Source organism: Talpa occidentalis, unplaced genomic scaffold (assembly GCF_014898055.3).
Source record: "Talpa occidentalis isolate TD23 unplaced genomic scaffold, MPIMG_talOcc4v2.1 talOcc4.6, whole genome shotgun sequence".
Lineage (NCBI taxonomy): Eukaryota > Metazoa > Chordata > Mammalia > Eulipotyphla > Talpidae > Talpa > Talpa occidentalis.
The window spans coordinates 106974519-107000972 of record NW_023604972.1 but is presented as its reverse complement, the minus strand read 5'-3'; the positions used below and the strand labels follow the sequence as shown (position 1 = coordinate 107000972).

Sequence of the window (26454 nt, the reverse complement as noted above, 5' to 3'; positions counted from 1 at the left end):
GCCAGGCACAAGAGAGATACAACTTACACCTCGACACCTCACTCCCCTTCAGAGTTAGACTGACTTCATTTTATAGGTACAGAACAGGACATGAATGTGGTAAAGTTATTACTTGAATTAACATTTTTTTCTAATGGCTCAAAATATTTGAGGAAATACTCTTATCAAGGTCACAAAAATCTACAAAAGGAGACCACCATAAATGTTATCAACCAAATGCCAAAAGTTAATGAAGACGAGATGATCGGTGGAATCGTGAATGACACCTACCCAGGAAAGGGAATTGAGGCCAAACTGGCCCTGAGTCAGGCACTGGGGATACTCTTCATGTGCACCTCATTTTTGTCTCTCCCTCTCTTCTTTCTATTTTTCTCTCCCCCTCATCCCTTCCCGCAGTTCCAGAGGACTGCCAGGAATGTTCATGATTATTGCTTAGTGCTTTGCTGACACTTGCTGTGAAAAACAAGGCACACTTAAAATAATCATTGGTCCTGGAACTTGGGATGGGGAGGGCGGGAGGTATGTGGATCAGAATTGGGCAGTGGGTCAAATGCAAACCAGAGCAATAAAAGGAAACCCATATTTCTGGCAATTCTTTCCAGCGCCTTTCTTTCGTTTTTATGACTCTAAGTCCAATGAAAAAAATCTGTTAGATGTTTCTACTGTAGTTTTAAATTTATTTTAAGATTAAGACTTTTTAAATTTAAAATTAAACATGGCATAAATAAGCAGTCATAGCTAATGTATATTTTGGAAATAAGAAATCAGATGCAAAACACTAAAAACAAACAATTTTAGAAATAAATTCCAGATGAAAATGAATGCTATAAGCTGATTTACAAGAGCTTAGATTTAGACCACATATTTTAAGATTTTGCAATGTTTTTTACAATTCAAGATGAGGCCATCAGATCCCTCAAAAGAACTAATGACAGTTCGAGTTCTAAATTATGGCACTGGATTCTACCTATGGAATAGTAATATGGACAACAAAAAGCAAAAGTGTGTTGGTAATTTTAAAGAAAAGCAACTTAATAATAATGGAGCTAGGGTAGCTCTTAAAAGACACTGAAGAATCTTGGCAGAAGAATGAGTTGAGAGTATGTTGAAAATCTCCCCTTTTTCATTCCCTACCTCAGAATATTCCTAAGACACAGACCTTGAGACATGGTAACTAAAGGAGAGGGTTTAAGGTCACTGCAGCCAGCTCCTCAGAACTAGGCTTACTTTATGTGGCAACACCACTGAGAACATTCTTTTATTGTTCCTTCTGAAATCTCAGAAACTAATTGTTACATTAAGTTCCAAACAGATCTGAACAAAGGTTTACCAGTACAATGTTGTCTGACATGACTCAAATTTCAGAAACAAACTTCAGAAAAACCAAATAACCTTCTGTTTCACTTATTTCCAGTATAACCTCTCATATTTAGTTTCAAGTGGCTAGAATAATAAAACCATTTTACTAAGAAGTTAAACATTTTTGTTCTTATTTAGATCCTCAGATCTGTACTTGGATTATCTTACAATTAAAAAACTCAATCAAGCATAGGACCAAAAATACTCTATTTTTCTAGCTATTCTAAGAAGATGTAGAAATGAGCAGATAGTGTTTGGGGTGAACACTGAATTGAAAGCCAAGCTTCCAAATACCCCCCCAATAAGTCAGGAAGCAAATGTTTATTCCGTAACTTATATTTCCCAGAACACAAAACTCATCTCTCAACAATTTGTCTACATTTGTTTTCCTTTACAACGCAATCAACTTCAAGGCTACCATCCCAGTTACTCTTAATGACTCTTCATATACCTTGGTTTCTGTGGAATTCATACCGGAAGACTTGCTGGTTGAAGGAGATGAGGTTGACACCTACAGGAAAGAAAGAGAAAGGTTTGTAAATCAAATTCTATTGGTTTACCACTCACCTGCAAATGTATATAATGTGAGAGTTCAGTGTCACACTTCAGTATGTGTATACGCTTCACCTGCCAACCACCCAAGTTCTCATAACATCACTATCAAATTGACCCCCTTCCTTTGCCTTCCATCCCTCTACCTCTCTCCCTTTAGTAACCATCATATTTTCAGTTAACCTCTGTGAAGAAGTAGAAGGTTTGATTCTAGTTAACCTACAACCTACGTTGCCCTTCAGCTGCTTTTAATCATACTTGGTCTTAACTCTTGACTTGGTCTTACCTCGTTAAGAGGATCATTTCAACAAAAGTTCAGTAGGGGTTACAAGGTTTACACCTACTGGGTAACTCATGTCATATTTGGGGTATGCTACTCACCCAAATAATAATGGACAAGTTACTTAAATTTTCTGATTTTTGTCTTCTCTGTTATCTTTTCTTTAATAGATATTTACAACTACATTGTAAGTTTATTACTGCCTGGTGCATAAGTCCTCAGTAATTATTGTAATTATTAGTTACTGTTACACAGAAAATGAACTTTAAAAATGACTGAATTCTGTTCAAAAGCCACCTCTGCCAATTAATTGCTCTGTGACTATTAGTTTCCTGGGTACAAAACAATAGGGCCCGATACCATCTATTTGTCAGTATTTGAGGTAATGTATGTAATATGCCTGGCACATTGTGTGTGCTTGCTAAATTATAAATGCATCATTTCTAAGATAATATATGAAATAGAAGGAGCAGGAGATGGATGAGGAAACAGATTCCAATGAATTAGCAATGTCTTTTCAGTGTCATATACGGAAGAGAAGGTTGGAGAAGAGACTGCAGAGAGGCTATTGCTGTTATCACCTGCTCATCCAGGCTCCTCCATGGAGGGCACATGGTGATGGACAGTAACAGAAATATTTAAGAAGTCCCTTTTCTAGGGATGCAAGGGAGTGATGGGTTAGCCCTGCCATCTACTCATCTGAGCAATGCTTGCCTGGCACTGAGCGCTACTCCAGGACTTAACTTGCGCTACACCTGGTTAATATTAAATAGACTATTATCTTTTCAAATTCCAACCCAGGCTCATTTAACCCTCCTTAACATTTAAGTCCATTAGCTTTTAGAGCCCAGGGATTCCACCTGGCACAAGCTGCCTCCTTAACAGTCCTTCAGTAAATAGCTGCTGTCCTGCCAACAATATGCAGAGCCCTGTCCCTGATGCCAGGCTCTGGGCCACTTCTGAGGCAGACCTCAGGGCACAGAGAGCCCATCCTCCTCCTCGCTGACCCCCAAACATTACCATTCAAGGCAACTGTATGAACCCACATAACCCATGGCCCAGGAACAAAAATCACCTCCATACATCTCACTGAATGCAGAAGATGTTGATTACAGTAAACTACCAAAATTCACAGATGAAAGCCCAAAGATTTAATGTACTGATTTTTCAAACATAACCATAGGAACTAAACTATTCCTGAGCACTCTTAGGCATCCCTGGGCAATCCCCAGTCCTAAAACACTGTCTCCCCCTCCCATCCCATGATTACAGAGCAGGACACAGGTGTCTTCTCATTCTATTGGGGTAAGAAACTGAAAGATGTCCCAAAAGATGTATTTTTTCCACCATCAAATCAACAGAATATATGAATATTCATTTTTCTTTGAGAATATTTTTTTTAAATTGTGGGAATTAACAAGCCCATATTTATACACTTCTGTCGTTCCAAAATTAGAATTAGTTGTGTAAATTTCCACTCAAACTCAAGAAGTTCCATCATCCAGTAAAAATCACCAAAGACCAAACACAATACATGAAAGAACTTTTTAAGCAGCAAATCTTCAGGTCAACATTATTTTCAAAACATCCAAATTTATTCAAACTTTTCTGAAATCACATAGCCTGGAATGCATTGGAATGCTATGACCATTAATTTACATAAGATAATCTGAGCATTCCTAGGATCCCCAAATAACCTACCAAATGCTTTCAGATAGCATGGGAATATTTATTTGTCCAGAATATAGTTTGTATCAGGTATTGTGTTAGGGAACAGCAACACAGTGGTGAATGAAGCCAATAAACAGTGCTGTCCTTGAGAAAGATACACTTTTATCATCACTTTGAGAATTATTTGTGGTAAGCATTACGAAGGAAAATTACAGGGTGCCATGAGAACATAGACTAGGCAACCAGAGCAAGTTCAGGGCATAGTGGAGACAGGGGATGCTGAAGATGTGACAGTCAACATGTGATTAAAGGACAAGGGGGCCGATCCCCCAAGCAGAACCTCTGAGTGGTGTGTGCAGGGCTGGGACTGAGGCCACCTAACTTCTAAACCACTGACTCTTTGCTGCAGCACCTACCACTCAGCCTGTCCTGTGAATATCAAGGACAATTTCAATGCACAACCATTAGTCCCTCAAGCATGTAAACTATCTCTTTGAGGTTAGTGTTGAGGTTAGTGCAAACCAGACTGAGTGTAGCTATCACACTACACTCCCTACCAAATGACCCATGCAACCCTCTTCACATTCTGAGTAAAATGTCACTTTTGACAATGAATTAAAGCATAAGTAAGAGGAACAAAGACTAGAGGAAATGTATCTCAATGTGATCATTTCTACCCACCCATCAAATATGTCTATTTTAAAAAGCAATGATCCTCAGTTGAGGGTATAAGATTCAGTTACAGCCTTGAAAGAATTTATAAGTCAGTGAGATAAATCGACATCAAGCAGGTTTAGGCTACAGCCAAAGTGTCCTAACGGAGCAGTGGAGAGGATCTTCTGTGGCAAAGCAAACATATGAGCTCTAAATGTTTCAGTCCCACCTCTAATAATCTTGCTGTATTGTTAACTAGCATGAAAATAAATCAACACTGACCAAAGACAGTAATAGCAGCCTAGAAAAAGATTAAGACTTAATCCTATACTGAACCAGTACGGCATGTTATTTTGTGACATTATTCAACACATTTGCTTTAATGTTTTAGAGTAAGAATTTTGGAACTTTACTGCAGTAAGCTATGAGAGCTAAGAGGGAAAGATAAGTTTTTAAGGTCTTCGGAAAACAGAAATCACTTCCCCCCCCCCATATACATTTTGCAAAGATCTCCCAAAATCCATTCTATTAGCTCTCAATTGATTGTGGCCATTTTAACCTTCTCATGTGTCACTCTCACACACATTCCCTCTTAACACACATTCCCATCAGTGGCCTAATGGCCACTGTATCATACAGAAATCCTCCTTTTGCCTTTAAAGTCCCCCAGTCTCCAATCCCATCCCATCTCCCAGTGCAGAATGCCTAGCGTAGGCAGCCAGCCCATCCTCACTTAGTGCTCCCTGACTCATCTCTCACTTTATATATTTGACAGAAATGCCACGGACTGGGTGGTTTCTTTTTGTCCACTATCCAAATCCGATGTGGCCTTCATTTCAAGTGGATCTCACCAGCGCAGAGCCCTGCCAGCCTACCCTTTGAACACTGCAATTAGTCCTTGTGGGCATCCTGCTTCTCCAATCCTGCTCCCTTCCTGACAGCATCACACACACACAGCAGGTAATCATAACTACATCATGAATAAACTGTCCTGTCCACCAATGGGTTCCCTTTATGCCTGCTGGGTACACTAGTCTGCTGAGCCCCACTCTTACCCACAGCCTGTCTCTATCCTTGATTCTGTGGAGTATCTAATGAGGCTGCCTGAAAACTGACCTCGACCATCTTCCACTGATAAGTTCGTGGAGAAGGTTGTGAGCTGAAGGACTGCCTCAAAAGGAACTGCTCATGCCTCTACTCTGCTGCCATTAAATCACTGCCTCGGCGCCTTTCTTCTCTGTCTGCCACATAATAGCCCTTCACTTGCTTGGGTTCCCAGAAGAACTTCTGCTTCTTTCCAGACATTGCCAGATGACTTATAGGAATTCTCACCCCAGGCCTCCAGCTACTAGGCCTCCCCTTGAGCAACCCCTGGGTCCAGCTGGCAGGAGTTCAAAGAGCAGAGAGAAAGGGCCATGGGCACGTTAGAACAGTTTTGCTGCCTCTCCCCAGCCCTCCCTGGATACTCCCACATCTTCCCACCTGCACACTACTCACCTTCATACCCCACCTGCCCTGTCTGCTTTGTTTGTTGAGGGTTACTAAGGGCGCCATGAACAACAACATCCTTTCCACCTGATAATTCACTGGCAGTTCCAACTGAGTCGCGCACCATCCTCTCCCCCAAGGATGACGCTAGGAGCCTGTAAGGGCAGGAAGGACCACAGTGCAGGTTTTCTGATCCCATGCAGACCGGGTAAAGGAGGAGTCATAGTCCTCAGTAGTTCTGCAGGATTTTTATTGGGGTTCAGCGGGTATATGGCAGGCAGGGGTGCTGGCTGGGGGGCTGGGAGGCTGGCAGACCTCCCAGCCCCCAGCAAGTCTTCACTCTATCTGGGCTCTCTAGCGTTCGTTCTGCTGCTTCTGCTTCGGCTTCGGCTTCGGCTCTCTTCGGCTTCGGCTTCGGCTTCTGCTGCTGCTACTACTGCTGCTACTGGTGCTGCTGGCGTCCCCCCGTGACGCCGCCCTTAAAAGCACAGTCTTAGCTCAGCTGAATCCCATCTACCTATGCCCACACCCTATTCCAGGTGCCCGCCATCAGGCATACATTCAGGACCGCAAGGATCCATCATCTATCCTGATGGTGGAAGGGCAGAAAAGACTGACATTTTCTTTACCCTACAGAGCCCCAGGTTGTTCCCCATCCCTCTGGCCTGCTTCCTTCTGGAAGTCTCTTCCAATTGCTCTTTTCTGTGTCCTTGAATATTCGGTCACAAATCCTCTGCATCCTCTCTTGTAATTGCTCCTTCAGAAAGCTGCTTTCTCCCCACAATTTTAATTAACAACGTGACCAACTCTCCAGATCTTAGTAGCAGTCCCACTTTATCACCAGACTCTACTATTTCATCTTGAAGAAACCAAGACAGCTACAGGCTCAAATCCCTGCTCCAGCACTTACTAATACTCATTAACTTCATGGAGCCTCCAATTCCTCACCTGTAAAATGGGCGGAATATCAAGTGCCTCTGGAGTTGCTGTAAGGGCGAAATGATGTAGTGGGGAACTCATCAGGCCCTGAATCACTTGGATTAAGTTGCAGTGCTGGTTCGAGAACTCATCACCAATCCATCCTTTGATTTCTTCTGACACCCACACTCTTGGTCTGATTATGTAATTCCCACACCTGGATTACATCAAGGCTCTTTAATAGTTTCCATGCCTACTTCTCTCCTATCACTACACCCTTCTCTAGCTCTGAATCCTTTCGGACTATGCCTGACTCATTTCCTGAAATAAATGTGTACCTTGTTCTTACTGACGAAATACTTATCTCATTGGTTTCCCACTAGACGTTCTAGATAAGCTTCACTCTCTTCTGTCTTACACTCTCCACTATTTCTCCTAATTAATTTCTTCCACTAATTTTCACTCTGGTCCACACACCTCCCCGCCAGCCAGGATGGTGTCTTTCTGTGTCACAAGCACTTCGTCAGAGAGCAGAACTCACTAGCTAATAGTATGGCGGGGGAAGGAGGGGTTAGATTGAAGACTGGAGGAATTCCAGCTGGCACTGAATCCCAGCAATTTGACTTGAACTGGAGCAAGCTGCCTAACCCTCTCTACCTCGGTGTCCTCATGATTAAAATGGGAAGAGTAACAATTCTTACCTCATAAGGATGTTCTAAGAATGAGTGAATATAGTACCAGCAAGGCACAGTGCAGGTTCTCTATCAATTTGAGCAGACGGGTAAAGGAGAGTTCCGGAGCCCTCAGCGGCTTTTTCAGGCATTAATGATCTTTCTTCACCAAAATAGTGAGGCAATCAGGTGCAGGGCATGCAGCGGGGTCGGGAGGCCTTCCAGCCCCTCGTGAATTTTTACTGTCTGGGTTTGCTCTGACATTCTCTCATAGCTGTTATCTGCTGCACACCGACCTCTGTGATGCCACCCTTATTTGCTCATTCTTTCAGCTCAGGTGTGCCCACTTACACATGCCCACACCACACTCCAGGAGCCACCATCAGGAACGTGTGCCCCGAGCCCATGCTCCCAAGGGCCTCCTGTATTAGCATAGTCAAGGCTGCAGGTGATAGCCACAAAGGCCAGCGGCACAAAAGCCGACCAATTTTCATTTACTCTGTACTGAGTTATGAAAAATGTTTATCATTACTTATTTTCAGGGAAAAGCAAATCAAACCACAATGCGATGCCACCTCAAACCTGTAAGAATGGCACGTATCAAATAGACCAGAAGCAGTAAGTGCTGGTGAGGATATAGAGAAAAATGAATCCTTGTACACTGTTGGTGGGAAACCCCTATGGAAAACAGACTGGGGTTTTTCAAAACATTGAAAGTATCAATAGATCTATCATATATCCAGAAATTCCATTCCTATATCTACCCAAAGAAAGCAAAAACACTAATTTGAAGTATGTGCATTCCTATGTTCACTGCAGCACTATTGACAATAGCCAAGTTATGGAAAAAACCAAAGCGCCCAATAATAGATGCATGGATAAAGATGCAGCAGATATACACAGTGCAAAAATACTGGCTATAAAAAAATCAAAGATGAAACTTTGCCATTTGCGAGAACATGAATGGAACTGTAGGGGGTTATGCAAAGTGAAGTAAGTCAGAAGGAGAAGTCATATTGCTCGATAATTTCACCCACATGTGGAATATAGAGAAACAAAGCACAGGACAAAACGAACCTTAGAAATCCGACTACAGAACTGAAGCTACCAGAATAATCAAATAATCAAAAAATTTTAATAAATATAAAAGTTCTTTCTTCACAGGAAGTATAAGACAAAGCTAAACTTGAACCCCCTGAGGGCAGGGGTCATTCCTGTCTCAGCTGCTGGATTTCCCCAGAGCCTGGTACAAAGTAGTTGTTTAATAAGCAATGTCAAATGTATGGATTTGTACATGAATAAACACAAGAATATTAATGATGGCTCAAAGGCAAGGTTATATGAGTTGTATTGAATTACCAGAAATTTTGTTCAAAGCACAAGTCAGAAAGCTGCTTAGGTTAATGTAATTTAAACATCCAATCATTAACATCATTATCATCAATCCAAGAGTTACACAACTTAAAAAACACATGTACACCAAACACAACTTAAAAAACACATGTATACTAAACCTCCCTGCGCTGCTTTCTGTAACACCTGGAACAAACAACAGGCAGCTGGTGAGAGGCTGGTCTGGAGAAAGCATTGATGTTCTCCACGGAACACCATTTATGGGCCCTGTGAATGCTGGTTTATATTTTTCTTTCTGTAAAGGTGGATTATTGATATCAAAAAATGAATATTCAGATGTTTGTCTATTGTTTGTCATGCTGTCACACCCTGACATTTTTGCATTACTCTCTATTAGCATAATAATGTCGCTTTTCAGTATGGAGGTTTCTCAAGACTAAAAATACATCTGCTACACAACTCAGCAATTCCACACCTAGGTATCTACCCTCAAAATACAAAAACAGTAATTCAAAAAGAAAACTGCATGCTCATGTTTACAGAAGGACGTAGGGGGCAGGAGGACAAGGAGCAGGTTCTCTATGACTTGAGCAGACAGGGTAAAAGGAGGAGAGAGTCCTGGAGCCCTCAGTGGCTTTTCAGGCTTTTATTGGGATTTACCCAGTACACAGCAGGCAGGGGTGCTGGGGGGCCGGGAGGCTGGCAGGCCTCCCATCCCCCAGCAAGCCTTCACTCTTTCTGGGCTCTCCGGCAGGTGTTCTCGGGTGGTTGGTCTCTGCTTCTTTGCTCTCTCCTCCTCGTGGTTCTGCTTTTCTTGGCATCCCTGTGAAGCCGCCCCTATAAGCCCAGACTTACCACAGGTGTACCCACCTATGCATGCCCACACCCTACTCCAGGTGCCTGCCATCAGACATGCATTCAGGACTGCAGGGATCCATCATCAATCTTAATGGAGGGAGTACAGAAAAGTCTGACACTTCTTTACCTTACCCTACAAAGGACTACTTTCAATAACCAAGATAGGGAAACAATGTAAATGCCCCCAAACAGATGAGTGCATCAAGATGTGATATAGATACACAATGGAATACTACTCAGTGATCAAATGACAAAAATGCCATTTGCAGCAACATGATGGAACTGCAAGAGTTTATGCTAAGTGAAATAAGTCAGAAAGAAAAAGAAAAATACTAACGGTGTCACTTATAGGAGGAATACAGGAAAGTCAAACAAGGTATAAGACAAAAACAAACCTTAAAACCAACCCTTGATAACTGACCAGCGATCTGAGGCTTTCAAAGGGGGAAGAGGAGAGGAAAGAAGTGAGAGAGGGGTGGGGAAAGGTCACAATGTACTTTTTATTTTTTTTAAATATTTATTTATTTATGCATACAAGAACTGGGGTACAGGCCAGAGGTGTGGAGGGGGTGAGAGTGTTACAGGGTGGTCCCCAGGAAAGGGGGAGGTTCCAGGTTTCCTGCCCCACCCAAAGGAGGGTGGAGCTGAGCAGGGAGGAGAAGAAGCTGCAGAGGAGACTGAGGAAGGAAGGAAGCAGGATGGAGCCAGAAGGAGACCTGGAGGAGACACATGGAGCAGAAAGACACGTGAAGAAACTGCGCTTGTCTTTTGGGCCTGGACTGGTTGACAGATGTGGGTGAGAGACCCGTGGGAAGACAACAATGGCAGCTTTTATATTGGTTTTGATTTTTTCCCTCAGACTTGCCTGGTTGTTTCTGATCCTTTTCTGTGGGTCCCCACTGGAAGATGCTTTAGACTTGCGGCAGGCTCTAAGGCTTGCTCTGGGCCAATCCTGCTTGGGTGGACTTTTACCCACGAGGAGACGGGTAACTTTGGGTGCTTGATTTAGAAACTAGATTCTTTGCCTTTCCTGTATTGTTTCCTAATTGTACTAAAGTTGCTTTTCATTAAAGTCTCATATGTTTTGTGTTAATGTGGCAGATGGCAGAACCTATTTAGAGCAGGCAGGTTTGCAGGGCCTGGGGTGCTCCTCTCCCTGCCCTGTAACAAGAGGATCCACCAGAGACAGAGTGGGGAACAGAACAGGCAGACTGACTGAAATATACTGCTGAGGGGAGCAGTGGGTAAGTCAGGAGAGGTCTGCTGCGTCTTGAGGGTCACCTCCCTGGCCAGGGCTCGAACTTGTGCTGCAGTAGTTGGGAATAACTTCATAGTGCTGATACTTAACCCCTTGCGCCACCAGGGAGGGCCCAACACAATCTACTTTTTAGATGGGTGTTTTTCGGTGGTGGGAGAGTTACAGTGAGTACACCTGAGGGGGGAAATCCTACACTATCAAAACATAGGCAAGGATGTAGAGCAATGGTACTCTAATACCAATAAATCAATCACACTTTTAAAAATAAATTATATATAGTGTTGTAAACCAACATTATATCAATAAAAAAGCAACATAAAAAAATGTTGCTTTTAAAGAGATTTGCAATAGTGTCACCCAACAAGTAGAGTGTTAATTAAATCGTAACACAAACCATGGTTGTGATGAAAGATAAACAAGAGATCATCTATGAATAAGGTGGAGTCATCTTTCAGGGAGAACTTGGCATTGTGTCAGCAGGTCTAGTTTTCAGGGAGAACTTGGCATTGTGTCAGCAGGTCTAGTTAGGGTACCGAGTTAGACCACAGCATGTAGGTAACATGAGATAAGGTTGATTGTGATAGAATCTTAGCTACAGTAAAATGTTACAAGTGATCAGAAAGGGGTGACTATTTTTTCAATTTGATTTGGAAGATGTTTAGCAAAGACTTCACAGAAGAGATATGAAATAGTTACTTAGTATTTATTATATGATCAAAAGGAGGTAGGGGCTATAGAATCTTCCATGAGCCAGGAATTGTGGCAGGTGCTTCAGATATCTGATTTCAGTATATCTTTATAAAGTTCTAAGAGGTAAGTACTATAATCTGCATTTAATAAATGAGAAAACTGAGGTCCAAGGAAGGTAGGTAACTTATCCAAGATCTCACAGTAAAGCCATGGCAAAGCTTGGATTTGAACAGATTCTGACAATACTGTCCATGAACTTTTTGCTATGAATAGTTGACTCCCCTACTTTCAAAATTAAAGTATTTGGATTTTCAAAAAAAAAACCCAATGGAAATGGATGCTGGGATGTTGTCATTCCAGGTGAGGAAAACAGCTTGAGCAAAACTTAAAAGGTGGGAAAGAAGCAGCAATATTTAGTCCAAAGAGCCATAGGCTAGATGAAGAATACTGAGAAATGAGGTGTTCGGAGACTTTACCTCAGCTAGCATGATGTATGTAATGACATGTATTAAAGGGAACACACAGATTTAAGATTAAAAATAGAGTGGGTGAGCTCCGCTTGCTCTGTAAGTGAAGAGTACCTGAAGCTTTGACCTCTGATATAAGGTAATGTGTGGGCAGATCTCAAAATAAACATCAGATGTTGCCTGGTAACTGAGACAATAGCCACAGCTGACCTGTGATCTAAATCCAGCCCGAGACACTACATCTGGTTTGACAACAACCTGCCAGTGCCTGATTATGAGCTCTGACAATGGCCCACCTCAATTGCTAGAAAAAATCCACAAAAGGCATGAAGTTGAGCTTCTCCATCCCCCATTCTATAAGGCAATTGCTTTATTTTGATTGATTTGCATTCTCCAGTTTTTCAAAGTTTTGTTTTTATTTCCTCAGATGATTAATCATTTTTGTGGGCAAGGAGACGATTGCATCTTACACAGTCCAGATTAGTCATCAAGACTAGAAAAACAGCCTTTTTTCTGAAGTTCATGCCTCTAGAGATCATTGTTTGCTTTTCTTGATGCATGAAATAATTCCAACTATGGCTGAATTTGCCCAAAACAAAGAAGTAGAGAAGTCAGGCTCAGAAAAGGCAGCCTCCTTTCCTCTTCTGGTCCCTCCCTAAAAAGGTTTGTGGGGCCAGCACTGAGTGGAGCCTGTGAGTCAAGACTTCCAGCATAATAGAAGCTACATAATGTGCAAGGAGGAAGTCTGCCCTTGACAAGCTGTGTGGCTTTGAGTGTGAACTTCTCTGGAACATATTTTCTCATCTGTAAACTGTCAGGCTTGAGATTTCTTTAGTTCTGGATCTCTATAAAATTACATGTTATTGTAATTATGTGAGGGTTATGAAATAATGTACCCAGTGATAGATATAAATGGGAACCATGTAGGTTAGCCTCTGGAAACCCACAAACCTGGTATCTAATTCTAGCTATGTAACTTGAGGCAAACTTCTGAACCTTTGCAAACTTGAGTTTTTTATTTGTTAAGTGGGTGTAAAAATGATCCCAACTTCTTAAGATGGTAGTAGAGATTAAAGGAAGAAGGTGTATTCAAAAGTCAAATAATAAAGTGCTTGGCTGGATGCCTAGCACATGGGAAGGCAGTCAACAACAGTGATTTTATTATGTTATGAATACCAACAGTCATTGTTTACAACTGTTGAATACCAACACCAAAAGTTTCTCTTTCCCATCTCAGAATGGTAGAGTAGTTCTGTGCTGCCCACTGCTTTAGGAAATTATACACTAATATTGCTTATCTTTCTTCTAAAAAAGGGAAACATTATTTTCCATTATGGCATTTTTTTATTATTCAACCGCATGGCTTATTCAGGTCCTGTTCCAGGAATCTTGATAACAAGAGCACAGGTTTGTACACATTCCAAAAGATTATGACTCATCTAAATAATAATAGTGATTGACAGGATTATTGTATAAAGTAAAACATTCTGAGCTCTACTGAACAACTATCTTATTTTCAGCTTTATTTCCACGGTGCATCGAGATTCAATCTTTAGGTGTACACCTAATGGAGAATCAGTGAACACGAGGATTTTTACAGGTTCTTGAGCTATAAAACCAACCACCAGCTTCAAACTCTACAGGGATTATAGACTCCAAGTGTCTCCATAGAAAGTGAGGGGAGATTTATGGGAAAATACTGAGATAGAGTCAATCAGTGGCAGCTCTCATAAGGACCTTTCATATGACCATCCATATAGCAGGCTTCCCAACGAAATGTGTTCTTAATAAAAAAAGGTTTCCATGATGGGAATTATAATTAGAGTCCCTTAACCAAGTTGATTTTCAAACAATCAAAACATGATGGAAATAATAAAATGTCATTCCAAACACCACAACACCACACAAGAAAAACAAATTCACAAATTTACAATGACAAGTTCAAATCTTTGCAAATATAAATTATGCAGTTAGGTAAATGATTAAAGGAGCTAGACACTACAGAGCCACTACACTACAATTCTAGCTCTGCTACCAGCTGTGTGATCTTGAGCAAATTCGTTAACTCCTCTGTGCTTCAGTTTTCTTACCTATAAAATGGGAATAATAATATTTTCCAACGCATTTCATCCACTTTCCCCAGGTAATATTTTGTGGAATAGAAGAATCAATTTTAAAGTGGGCCTCATTTGAATGTGATGTGAAAATAATGTTCACTGCTGCTTATCCTTCAATCTAATCAAAAGTCTTTTATTTTCTAAATAAGGGAATTTTTAGTTATATACTATATAATCCTGATATTTAAAAATTTCACCACACTGGAAGATGACTAATTTATTCCTTCTCTACGGCCTATTAAAACATGTAAAGAAACTGTCAATGAAACTACTATTTGCCAAGTCTAGTCACTCAATTCACTCTCACACAAGCTTTCAAAACCTCATCGTCATCGTCAGAGAGAATTCCAACAGTACTAAGATACGGAGCACAATAAACAGCACAATATTGATTTCTAGTGCTTTTTTTGAGTTCAGGTACAAATTCCTCTCTGTTATTTAATTTACCTAGATATAAACTACTGGTTGGGGAATTTTAGAACACCAGTCTAGTGAAAAGAACTTTAAAATCAAAGAGGAACTTGCTCTCTTTGTGACCCACGTTACATTTTATAATCTCTCTGGATGTTAGTTTTCTCATTTGTAAGACTGTCCTAATATGCCCTTATCTAGTTGCAAAATATGCAAATCTTAAAAGGATTAAATGAATACTATAAAAATCACTTAGCACAGTGGTTGTTCAATAAATTAAAGAGTTGCTTTTTTTTTTCCCATTTATTTTCAAACATATTTGTATTTTCCACTCTTAAGGCCCTAAAATCAGGGACACTTGATCTTTGTATTTGTGCCTGTAAGCCCAGAACTTTCTTACACTAAAAGGAAACTATATGCTGTAGATATCACCAATTCCACTATTATCATTTTATAGGCAAATAAAAAGAAAAACAGAAAAGAAAAAGAAAAACAGGATGCAATTTTCAGATAACTTATCAATTAAGTTTTCAGAAAATACTTGTCTCTCCCTATAAATCTGTAGTCTAAAATTAAAATGAAATTATAAGTGTTGGTAATATGAATGGGTCTGTCAAGACAGTATGAAAATTAAGAGTGAGAGAGGGTTTTGTGACAAAGTAGTTTGAAAATTAAGAGTGAGAGAGGGCTCTGTGACAGAGTAGCTCTACTTTCCCCATGCAAAGACTTTCAAACATTTAAAATACACTGCGCAGGCCTAATACAATTAGTCTTAATTGTGATGGAAGGAACATCTCTGCTCTAGGTCCATAAAAATACTAATTAAGATTTAAAGTAAGAAAGAAAATGAAAAAAAAAAAAAGATAAACAGATAGAGAATCTGAAGAAGCAGCAAAGAACCCTAGAAGATAAAAAAAATTCTGGTGTCCAAAAGTCAATTGCTATAAACCAAGTCCTCTGAACCCAATACTTTTTGTAAATAAAATATTATGAAAAGATGCATATCTAAAAGCTTATGAGGCACTTTTTTAGACTTAGTGTCAGCAAGACAATATTTATATTCTAGGACTCCAATGATGACTAGATATAGTAATGAGTTATGTGAAAGGATTTTATTTGACTTGCTGGATATAAACACAATCTCCTATTTTCATGTTAAGAATAGAAAAAAAACATGTAACTGAAAAATGTGCAAGTAACTCTATTTTCAGCTACTTCCTCTTAGATAGTCAATAAAGAAACAGAAGTTTTGAGAATGAGTCCTGGTTTCTCTAGAGGAACAGTATAATCTCACTCCACATCCAACATCTCCATCCTTACCAACTCTGGAGACTTAGAGTTCTTTGAACTTTAGGCATTTGTGCAGGGGACCTAAATCTATTACAGAGTCCAGAGGGTATGTTCTTATAAGAAGCTGGTCTTAATTTTTTTTACTGAAATAGGAATGAACAGGGTCTAGGCCCTGCTTAGGTTCCAAAAGTGGACCTTGAACATCCATTAGTTCAGTTCATGGGGGACTCTCAGTGTGATTCAGAAATAGGAGGCCCTGTGGACAGCTCAAGTTCTAACCAAGATTTCACTGCACTGTTAAGGCCAGAAGACTACTTAGTTCAGTTCAATTCTTAGGGGCAGGAGCGGGGGATATCAAACTTAAACAGGTATTATAATTTATATAACATATGAAGTATTGATTCCTCAGTGATTCTAACTGGGGAGGTCTGAGGTAGGCCTTGGAAATCTCCATTTTTTTTAAATTTTATATATTTTTAACATCATTTTTCATTTTTGTACAATGTATGCATTTTCATCTTGGTTTTATTCCCCATACAATTCCCACCGCCCTTATTTTGACTCTAATCCCTCCTCCCCTTCTCCCGCTTCTTCCCATAGTGTGTTTCTGGTTTATAGTTGCTTGTTGATTTTGATTTTTACTTCACTATAATTAGTCTTTTTCCTGGTCTCTTATTTAGGTTTTCTAAATTCCTGCTATGAGTGAGACCATCTGCTATTTTTCTTTTTCTTTCTGGCTTATTTTGCTGAGCATGATCCCTTCCAGCTCCATCCACGTTGCTGCAAATTGCATGAGTTTATCTTTTTTGATCGCTGATTAATATTCCATCGTGTTTTTGTACTACATCTTCTTGATCCAGTCATCTATTTTTGGGCATTTGGGTTGTTTCCAAAGCTTAGCTATTGTAAATAGTGTTGCTATAAACATAGGGGTGCAGGTGCCCTTTTGAATTAATGATTCTGTGTCCTCTGGGTAAATACCTAGGAGTGGAATTGTTGGATCACACAACACTAATGATAAAGGACTGATCACAAAAATCTACAAAGAGCTGAAGAGACTCAACAAAAACAAAGTAAATAATCCAGTCAAAAAAATGGGCAGAAGAGCTAAAAAGGAACTTCTCCAAAGAGAAAAGCGAATGGCCAACAGGCATATGAAAAAATGTTCAGCATCACTTGTAATCAGGGAAATGCAAATCAAAACTACAGTGAGATACCATCTTACACCAGTGAGAATGGCACATATTAAAAAAACTAGCAACAACAAATGTTGGCAAGGATGTGGAGAAAAAGGAACTCTCCTGCACTGCTGGTGGGAGTGCAAACTAGTCCAACCACTATGGAGAGCTGTGTGGAGATTCTTCAACCTGCTAAAAATGGAGCTTCCATATGATCCAGCAATTCCACACCTTGGAAATCTCCATTTTTAAGTAAGCATCTCCAGTGTATTGGATGTAGATGCTTCCCAGATGATGTCTCATGAAATACTGTCTTAAAAGAATTCCAAAGGGGTGCAACACATCCCCAGGACAAAGATTGGGAGAACCCCAGGCCCATCGATCAGTTTGGAATTACCCTACAAGCCTGCATTCTCTGTATGAGGACCAAAAACTTCTCTTTTCTGAGGAGATGCCAACTGTAAAAGTGTATATCTTGCCATTAAGGAGGCAGAGATTACAATTAGTCTTCATTCCTTAGTAGTCCATGAGCAAGATGCACGGGGAAATTTTAGTCAATATTGCCTAACCAACTCGTATCCATAATCCATGCTCCTCAACATCTTACCCATTATGATTTATTTGCATGATAGGGCCTACAAAAAATGAGGGAAATTATAAACAAGTTGATATTTAATTTTTTTAAAATAGTGACCTGAGTAGTCAATACAAATAGGCCCAAATCCTCTTTCCAACAAATAAGAATTTCTCCCCATATAAACGCTAGTAGCTTTTTAAAATGTTATAAAGGGGTCAATAAAAAGAAACAAACACCACCACCAAGATAGAACAGCAACTCTACCTAAGGGGTGCCAACTATGCCTGTAAGAGGAGTCAGCAAAAATGATAAAAAGTGAGCAAAACTGGTGCTGAGGTTCTCCTTGACTTACTAAAAAGTATATGTATCCACCAAGTGGCAGCTGCAAATATGAAATAAGAAACGGGATTGAGACAAATGTATCCTTAGAAAAAGAAATGTCTGGAATTCAGACAAGTTATTTTGACTATTGAAAGTCTGTCTCTCCTATCTTGTATTGGGGTTGGATGGTAATAAAGGAAGCAGGAAAATGAGAAGCAGGAACGCGTCACCCTGAAAGCTTATCTGGAGGGCTGACAACCCAGACCCAGTCAGCTGGGCGTGGGGGCTCTCCAGTTAAACTCTGGAGAGTCTACAGCAAAATGGAATTCTCAGGTACCGCTGACACCTGATGGAATCCTGTCTGTCTACAGGGACAGCTGTCAAGACCATCTCATCAGAGAGCCTTAGAATTAATCAGAACTCTCAGCCCCACATAACAGCACATGGGAAAGTGTGCAGGGGGAGACTACCATGACTTAACTGGTAGTTAGGGGTTAAGCATGAACGGAAGAGATTTAGAAAATAATGAGCTGTTGAACGAGGAGAGCAATGCTTGGGAAGTTGGAGGAGTATCATATTTCTAAGCGTCCTGCCTCCCACTGACTGTATTCCACTTGAACAATATCCCAGTCCTTGGAGTCTGTGTTCCTCTTGGCTGTGACATTTTCTACTTTAGAATGACCTGGTTACAGATCTCCTAAAGGACTCATATTTCCAATGTCTACTCCCAGAAAATAGGCCCCTGAGCTTAACTTCCTCCTCCTTCCCTCACCCTTGTATTACAGCACCTCAATGTCAATGCTATTTAGTACTTTTCACATTGTGTTCATTTCTATACTCCTGGTGCACTGCACCTAGTTGGAGAAACTCAAAAATTTCTTATTGATCTTTTTTGATTGTCTACTCTTTCATTTTCAGCTAAAGAACAAACAGATACTAATTTCCAAAAGTACTTTAAATCCTAGAGAACAAAAATAAAAATGATTTACCTTTTCCACTTATTTAGGATAAATACTCTAATGCAATGGCATCTTAGCACTCTATTCATATTAATACCCATCTTCTTCTCAACTCAGTAAGTATCCACTGAGCAATTGCTATGTGGAAGGCACCATGGAGGATCCTAAGGGTATACAAAGATGTGGAACCTATCTTCAAGTGGTTTACAGGGTAGGAAAAAACCTGTATGCTAATAACAGAAGAAACTGCAGCTTCTGTCCATGTAAACACTACTACATAAGCAAATGAGCTTTTAGCATATCCTAAGTGTTCACACAATAAAGTTCATTTTATGGACAATATTTTCTAGAGCTCTATAAAATACATCCTAAGAAAACAGTGTGTTTATTAAGAGATCAAGCTCTCACTTTCTAATCTACAAAATGGGGATAATACACCACCTAGCTGCAATTTTATCATCTCATGAAATGTGCTTTGCATATGCCCAGTAATTTTCAGCAAATGTAGTGATAACTATGAATGTTCTAATAGAGACTATGCTGATCTATTCTTTTTCTGCAATCTTTTGGTCACTTTCTAATAATATATTATTCTTGTCTTATGTGCAATGAAGAACTCTAAGCAATGACATCACCTTGTTATCAGGATTATCCGGGTTCCACCTAAATCTCCAGAGTACAAATATATGGACTTACTCAGAGTTCCGCATGTTTTAAAAGATATTGCAAAGTATCCTTAAAATCTGGAAATAATGGACTGAGTAATAATTATTTTTATGGCTTTCCATTGAAACAGTATAGCTCAATTGTTCTTAACCAAGGGAGGTGCCACCCAACTAAAAGGTATTTTAATAAGTGTGAGAGTGCCTCTGGTCGTGCTCCGCTTCAGTGGGACAGGACAGCTCTGTCCAATTAAGCATTGTCACCCCAAAGGGCGTTAGTACCAGCTTGGGAAATGCTAGGTTGCTAAGATTTTGAAATTGAAAGCTATTCGTGGAGGAATAAAGGAAAATGCAATTGTTTGGGAAGAATCACTGTACTTTCCTAGTATGCAGATTCTTGATTCAACATATCAAAAACTATAAAATAAAATGAGAACCTCTTATGTGCAGAATGGTACTAAAACATATATTCTAGTTTCAAACAGTCTGCAAAATGAGGGCATTGGGAACTATAATGTAAAATATATGTTTACAGGATATATATGTGGATTTTTTTATATATAGACAGGACTGACCAATTAATAGTTCATATTTTGGGGGGAAATAAATAGCTCCACTTAAGTAGAGTTGCCTTGAAGATATAACTGTTATAAGTAATGAATAGTAATACAAATACTTGGCTGGTTTTATGAAGTTAGTTCAAATTAATTACCTAATGTTTTTCTCTTTTGGGTTGTTGTTTTTTTAATGATACCTTTGAAATTTTCACTGGGGGACTGGAATTACACTTGGTCACCTTTACCAAAAACAGCAAGCAGAAAACTTAAAAATTCGCTAATTCTAGAAATCAACTCCTCTCCTGCCCTGGGAATCTTCTCTCAAAGCATGTGAATTGAACCACAGACAACTCCTTACACTTGAATGTGCTATTTCATAAATGCTGTCAGCCTGCAAAACTCATATGCATAACAGTCACTGAACAGGGACTCTTGCTCCATCCTCACTGCTACTGCCAGCCTATACCTTAACATCTGTCTGCCCAGTGCTGCATGATTTTTGCTCAAAGTTACCACTTTGTTTAAATCCTAAGCTGTAGGGCCTCCCTGGTGGCCTAGGGGTTAAATCTCAGCGCTATCACTGCTAAGACCTGAGTTCAATCCCCCGCCAAGGAGCTAATAATCAACATATGGCACAGCAGACCGCTCCTGTTTGCCTGCGGCTCCCCTTACCAGTATATTTCAGTCAATCCACCTGTTTATCTCCTCTCTCTGCCAAATAAATAAATAAAGCCTATAATGTCTCTTGGAACCCAGGCAGCATGTTCCACCATGTTTTAGATACTAAAATATCAGCGTGCCAATGTTAAATTCAGTGCCCAAACAGGAAGAAAAGGCACACTAGAGCTATTCATCAGAAAATACACCATATGACTTTACTCAAATGTGGTCTACAATGAATGAAGAAATCAATGAATTAAACAAAACAATAAAGCAAAAATAAACTTTTAGACTATAACATCAATCACTGGTTACCAAAGGAAGGGGAGTAGAGGTGGGTAAACTGAGTAAAAAGGGTTAATTATATTTTGAAAGATAGAATTGGGCTTTTGCTGAATTTAATGTAGTACAGACATGTTGATTTTTAATGATGCACACTTAAAACTTATATAATGTTATAAAGCAAGATTACTTCAATAAAAAGAGAAAATATACTTTCCCCTTTTGAGCAGTAGATGCCACTCCTCATCAATGCAGAGGTTTTCTTTCTAGACAACTACACAGCAGGAACTTTACAGAGTTGCTGATTAAGCATTCCAAGTAACTGTGATGCTAGGGGGCAGAGCCCCCTAAGTAAAACCCTAAAGTAAGTTTCCTTAACTCTGCGTCTTTTGCTCAAGCAGTAAAACAGGAATAAAGAATTTGCCTCTGGATTTTAACTTTGTCCCCTTTTTATTTCTACCCAAAGTTCCCAATCCCTGCTTAGGGAATCCAAGCACAGATACAAAGCACCCCCTCAGAGATGTTATCCCACAACAGTCTCAGGTTGTATTCAAGGAAACGCAACCCAAACACTTGGTACATCTGCCACACCACACCCAACATGTGTCAGGTGCATGGAAAGGTTACACAGAGTGAGCTCATTCTCCAACACCCAAGTCAGCGCAGCGGCGGGGGCAGGGCTGGCGGAGAGAGAGAGGGTCTAACCCTGGAGAATCAAATGCCAATCCAATGGGCACAGGTGCCACTTTTCTGCTTTCAGCATTTTGCCAGATCACACAAATCCCTCATTTTGTAACCCTACCGCGTCTGGCCACCGGATACAGTTTCAGCGGATGTACCAGCCCCTTGTACAGGCAGAAGGGGCTGCCAAGCCAAGTCATTTAACTCAGAACGCATTTGGAATAAAAAAGTGCAGCTCCGGGGTCAAGAGTACTGGCACCGGCGCACGTGCCGGGCTGGGGAGCCGGCGGGGTCCGAGCCGGGGCGCGCAGGGCGCCAGGGGCGGCGCGGGCCGGCGGCCTGGGAAGCAGCCGCGGCCAAAGGGCGCAAATCAGTACTCACTCTGCGAGCGGCTCCGGGGCCCTGGGACTTCGGCGAGCCTTTCGCGATGTTTGCATTCCAGGTTGGGCTCGCCCCCAAGGTTTCGGTTTTGAACCTCGACCGTGATCTCAGAGAGGGGCGGGTCCCCGGACGGCGACGTAGTTGCTCCCCGCCCTCCCCGGCCGACGCCGCCCTGCAGCTCCGGGCGCAGGAGCCCAAGGAGGCCGCGCTCGGCTGAGTCAGCCGGACGCCATCCGCGGGGCTGGCGAGCTTGGGGCGCAGGCGAGGCCCCGTGCACTCTGGGCGGATGCTAGAGGCCTGTCGCGCCTCCGGCTGCCCCGCTTTGACTAGCAAAGGTGGATGCTCTTTGCAGAGCACGCCCCCAAATATCACCTTTACAACCCTAAAGTAGGGCCTCCCTGGTGGCGCAAGGAGTTAAGCCACAGCACTATGAAGCTATCAGCAGCCACTGCAGCGCTAGTTCGTTCCTGGCCAGGGGCTAACTCACATGGCACAGCAGACCTCTCCTGGCTCGCCCGCTGCTCCCCTCAGCAGTGTATTTCAGTAGATCCGCCTGTTCTGTTCCCCACTCTATGGTTAATCCTCTCACCACCCCGGCATCTATGGCCTACACCCCAGTTCTTGTATGCATAAATAAATATATCTTTAAAATAAAAAATAAGACCCTAAAGTAAATTAATGAAGCCCACAACCAGGGATTCCAAAATACTTTTTAATTTTATAACGGAGTTTTTTTTTTTAAAGAAAAGTTTAACCGAATTCTACTGACTTAATTACATTATATATATGCTTTAAAATGTCAAAAGAAATAATAAATTTTAAGCCATTGAATAAAATAAGAATTGATGCTTCTCTAAGGCTATAAATAAATGAATGGATAAATAAGTATACAAAAATATAAAGGAAACATTCTTTCTTTTTTTTTTTTTGGTGGGACCCTCGCCAGTGGCCAGAACGAACCGGCGCTGCAGAGGCTGCGGGGAGCCTCGCAGCCCAGCACTCAACCGCTGCGCCACCAGGGGAGGCCCAGGAAATGTTTTCTTATAGACCAGTGACAACTGATAAATACATAATGATGGAGTTAAAGAATCATAAAAATTTAAAAGAAATATGGAAACCAACCTCCCTCCAAACCATAAACTAATTGCAATAAGCATTTTGGACATTGAGCTCGGAGCACACATGGAAGTGGTGGTGGGTGGTGGGGGTTGGGGGTGGTCAAGGGTTGGGAAGTAGAGACTTGAGGCTTAGTTAGTGACAGCTGAGTAATGACTCAGTGCCACATCCTGCCAAGGCAGAGGTGATTTCCAGCTGGCGCTGAAGAGGCAGAGAGCTGTCTGTACAGCTTTGTACCCTGACCCCAAGAGGCAGTCAAAGCAGGTGAGGTTCCTCTGACTTCCCCTGCAAACTGGTACCCACAGTCACATTTGTTTTCTTTTTCAGTTTACTTCTTCTAAATAAAACTGGTGAAGAGTACTTTCAACTCCAATAGTTTATAATTCCCTGAGCAGGAGACCCTGTCTTTAAAATTCTTCTAAATGAATATATAGCTTAAAGAAAACTTTTTTGTTTATAATTTGTATTTTCTTTCATCTTTTTTTCCAACTAAAACTTAGATGACCTAGGTTTCACTGACAGTTATTTCTCCTGTGACAAAACCAGATGGGATGATTTATTTGAATAATACATCCCAATGAGGATGATCCCTGGGCCTTATCACCTCGGTATTAAGTAGCTTATCTCCCTCCATGAAGGTCAGTATATCTGTGTTCCTGCAAATTACAGGTAAATAGTTACACGGTTATAAAATGTTGTTTTTGAAGAGATTTTTATCCTCCAGGGCAGGTAGAAAAGGGTTCCATACTCAGACATGAATAGGGACATTATTGCCCCCTAGATGAACTAGCAATTCCAGGTCCTGACTTACACTTTCTCCAGGTGTGCTTCTCAAAGCACCTGCATCTAAAACACTGGAAGGGTATGAGGGGGTGCCTATCTATTAAAGATATTAAATCCTTGGCTTTATCCCACTCTGCTAAATCAGAATTTCTTGTCTAGAACCTGAGAATCTTCATTTTAACCATATCGCCAACCACTTCTTGGGCAAGGGAAAGTACAGGTATAATCAAAACCACCATCACAGGGCAGAATCCTTGCTACTCAAGGTCTGGTTGCCCAACCAGCATCAGCAGAACTGGGAGCTCATTAGAAAAGCAGAATCTGGGCCTCCCCTGGTGGCACAGCAGTTGAGCGCTGGGCTGCAAGGCTGCCCGCAGCCTCTGCAGTGCCAGTTCGTTCCCCAGCCACCAGCAAGGGTCCCACAAAGAAATAAACGCAGAATCTCAACATCACCCCAGCCTTCCTGAATCAGAACCTTCATTTTAACAGAAACCCCACTGATTAAAGACACACAATAAAATGAGAGGTATTTCTCTGGTCTTTTCCCCAAACAGGTTACTTGCGCATTGCCTGCATAGTATTTTTCAAACCTGTCATAACTATATTTACTTAGTATTTAAAAAATAGATTTACTTTTTAACCTTTAATTCAGTCTTATTTTAAACAAAAATTATGGGATCATGGGTTTACTTTTTAAAGCACGTTAATATATATGCATAGTTATTAAAACAAAAAGGGTTGTCTGTTTGACACAGTCACCTCACAAACTACATGCAGCCCAAGGGGCCTGTGGGAGAGGCTGACGCTGAATGCCAGAATACTTTCCATAACACACAAGTCCTTCAGCCCCTCACTCATATTACTGAGGGGGAAGGTTAGCACCTGAAAGGAGAGCCATCTGCCAAAGTTAGCACAGCTCTTTATGGCAGAACTGGGACCCAAATCACAAAAGTATTTCTCTGATGGGTGCTTATTCCTTGGCTTGTTTCTTCTAGCTTATTAGCTGGGAGAAAACTTGCTGGTATCTTCTTCTGTTTAAAAGGTTTAAGGTTGCTGAACAATCTACCATTAGTTATTTTCCTTTGCTTCAATTAGGTAATTCTGTTCCCTTTCTATAGCGGGGATCTGTCAGTTGGGAGCTGGCCACGCATTTGAGAACCCTCACCACATAGCGACAATTTCCTAGCTAAGCAATATGCCCTTCCAAACTAGGAGCCAGAACACTCACATGAAAGAGTTCCCCGTGGCAGGGTGGAGGCATATGACTCACCAGCCAATCAAATGTGCCTTACAAGAGTGAGTGTGGCAGTGAGCAATGCAATGAGGCCGCCGCCCCCTGGGAATTTTGTTATTATCAGGCTTTCAGTCCTCAAGACTGACTGGCCCTGGCAGTGTTTGATATCACATCCGAAAGGTCATAGGTGCTAAATTGTGGAGGCAGCAGGGCAAGCTCCCGAGAGGGAATGGGCATTGTTCCTGGCTGGGACTTTAGATTCTTTCTGCTGGAGACTTTTGAATTTCTCACCAAGTGACCCACTGTCCCTTAAGAAATTCCTTTTTGGCCTTAACTAGTCAGGGACAAAAAACCTTAACCATTGCATGTTCTTAACAGTTGTGATCTTCTGCAGAGACATTCTTAATGCAAGCTCCACCTCAGTTTCCTCATCTGAACAAGGAGATGGTTACAACAGAGATTACAGTAGAAGATGTCTGAGAACTCTTCTAGACAAGTAAAATTGCATGACTGATTATGGATCACAACTATTTTCATACTGAATTTAATAAGAATCTGTATAATTTCTGTAGCCTCAGTAATCCACATTATTAATCTATCAAAAATTGAATTTTTAATTTTTAAAATTTATTTATTTTTGTGTAGAAGAACTGGGGTGTAGGCCAGAAGTGAAGGTAGGGGGGAATGAGAGGATTCACCAAAGACAGAGTGGGGAGCAGAACCTGTAAATTTACTAAAATACACTGCTACAGGGAGCATTGGGTGAGACAAGAGAAGTCTGCTGCACTCTATGTGGGTTAGCTCCCTGGCAGGGGTTGAACTCAGGCTGTAGGGGTGATAGTGTTGAGATTTAACCCCTAGACCACCAGGGAGGCCCCCAAAATTGATTTTTTCTAAAGCACTAAACATCTTTCAGTAATTAACCTGAGTTAGAAATATCTATGCCACTAAAGTGTTTTGGATCATCCAAGGCCAGCACTGCATGACAGAAGTGATATTACTTGTGCACATTATTTGCTCATTGTG

At 41.0% G+C, this 26454-nt stretch overlaps 1 protein-coding gene across 8 annotated transcripts in view; it reads right to left on the bottom strand.

The window, feature by feature from the left end:
* Positions 1-26454, bottom strand: part of CAST (calpastatin) — a 113385-nt gene that overhangs the window by 50963 nt on the left and 35968 nt on the right. For 7 of the 8 annotated variants that reach the window (XM_037530341.2, XM_037530337.2, XM_037530339.2 and 4 more), the window contains exon 4: positions 1811-1870. In XM_037530341.2, the coding sequence (XP_037386238.2) occupies positions 1811-1870 (60 nt within the window). Of the gene's footprint in view, positions 1-1810; positions 1871-22295; positions 22408-26454 lie in introns of those variants that run through there. The other variant, XM_037530344.2, reaches the window with a different exon arrangement.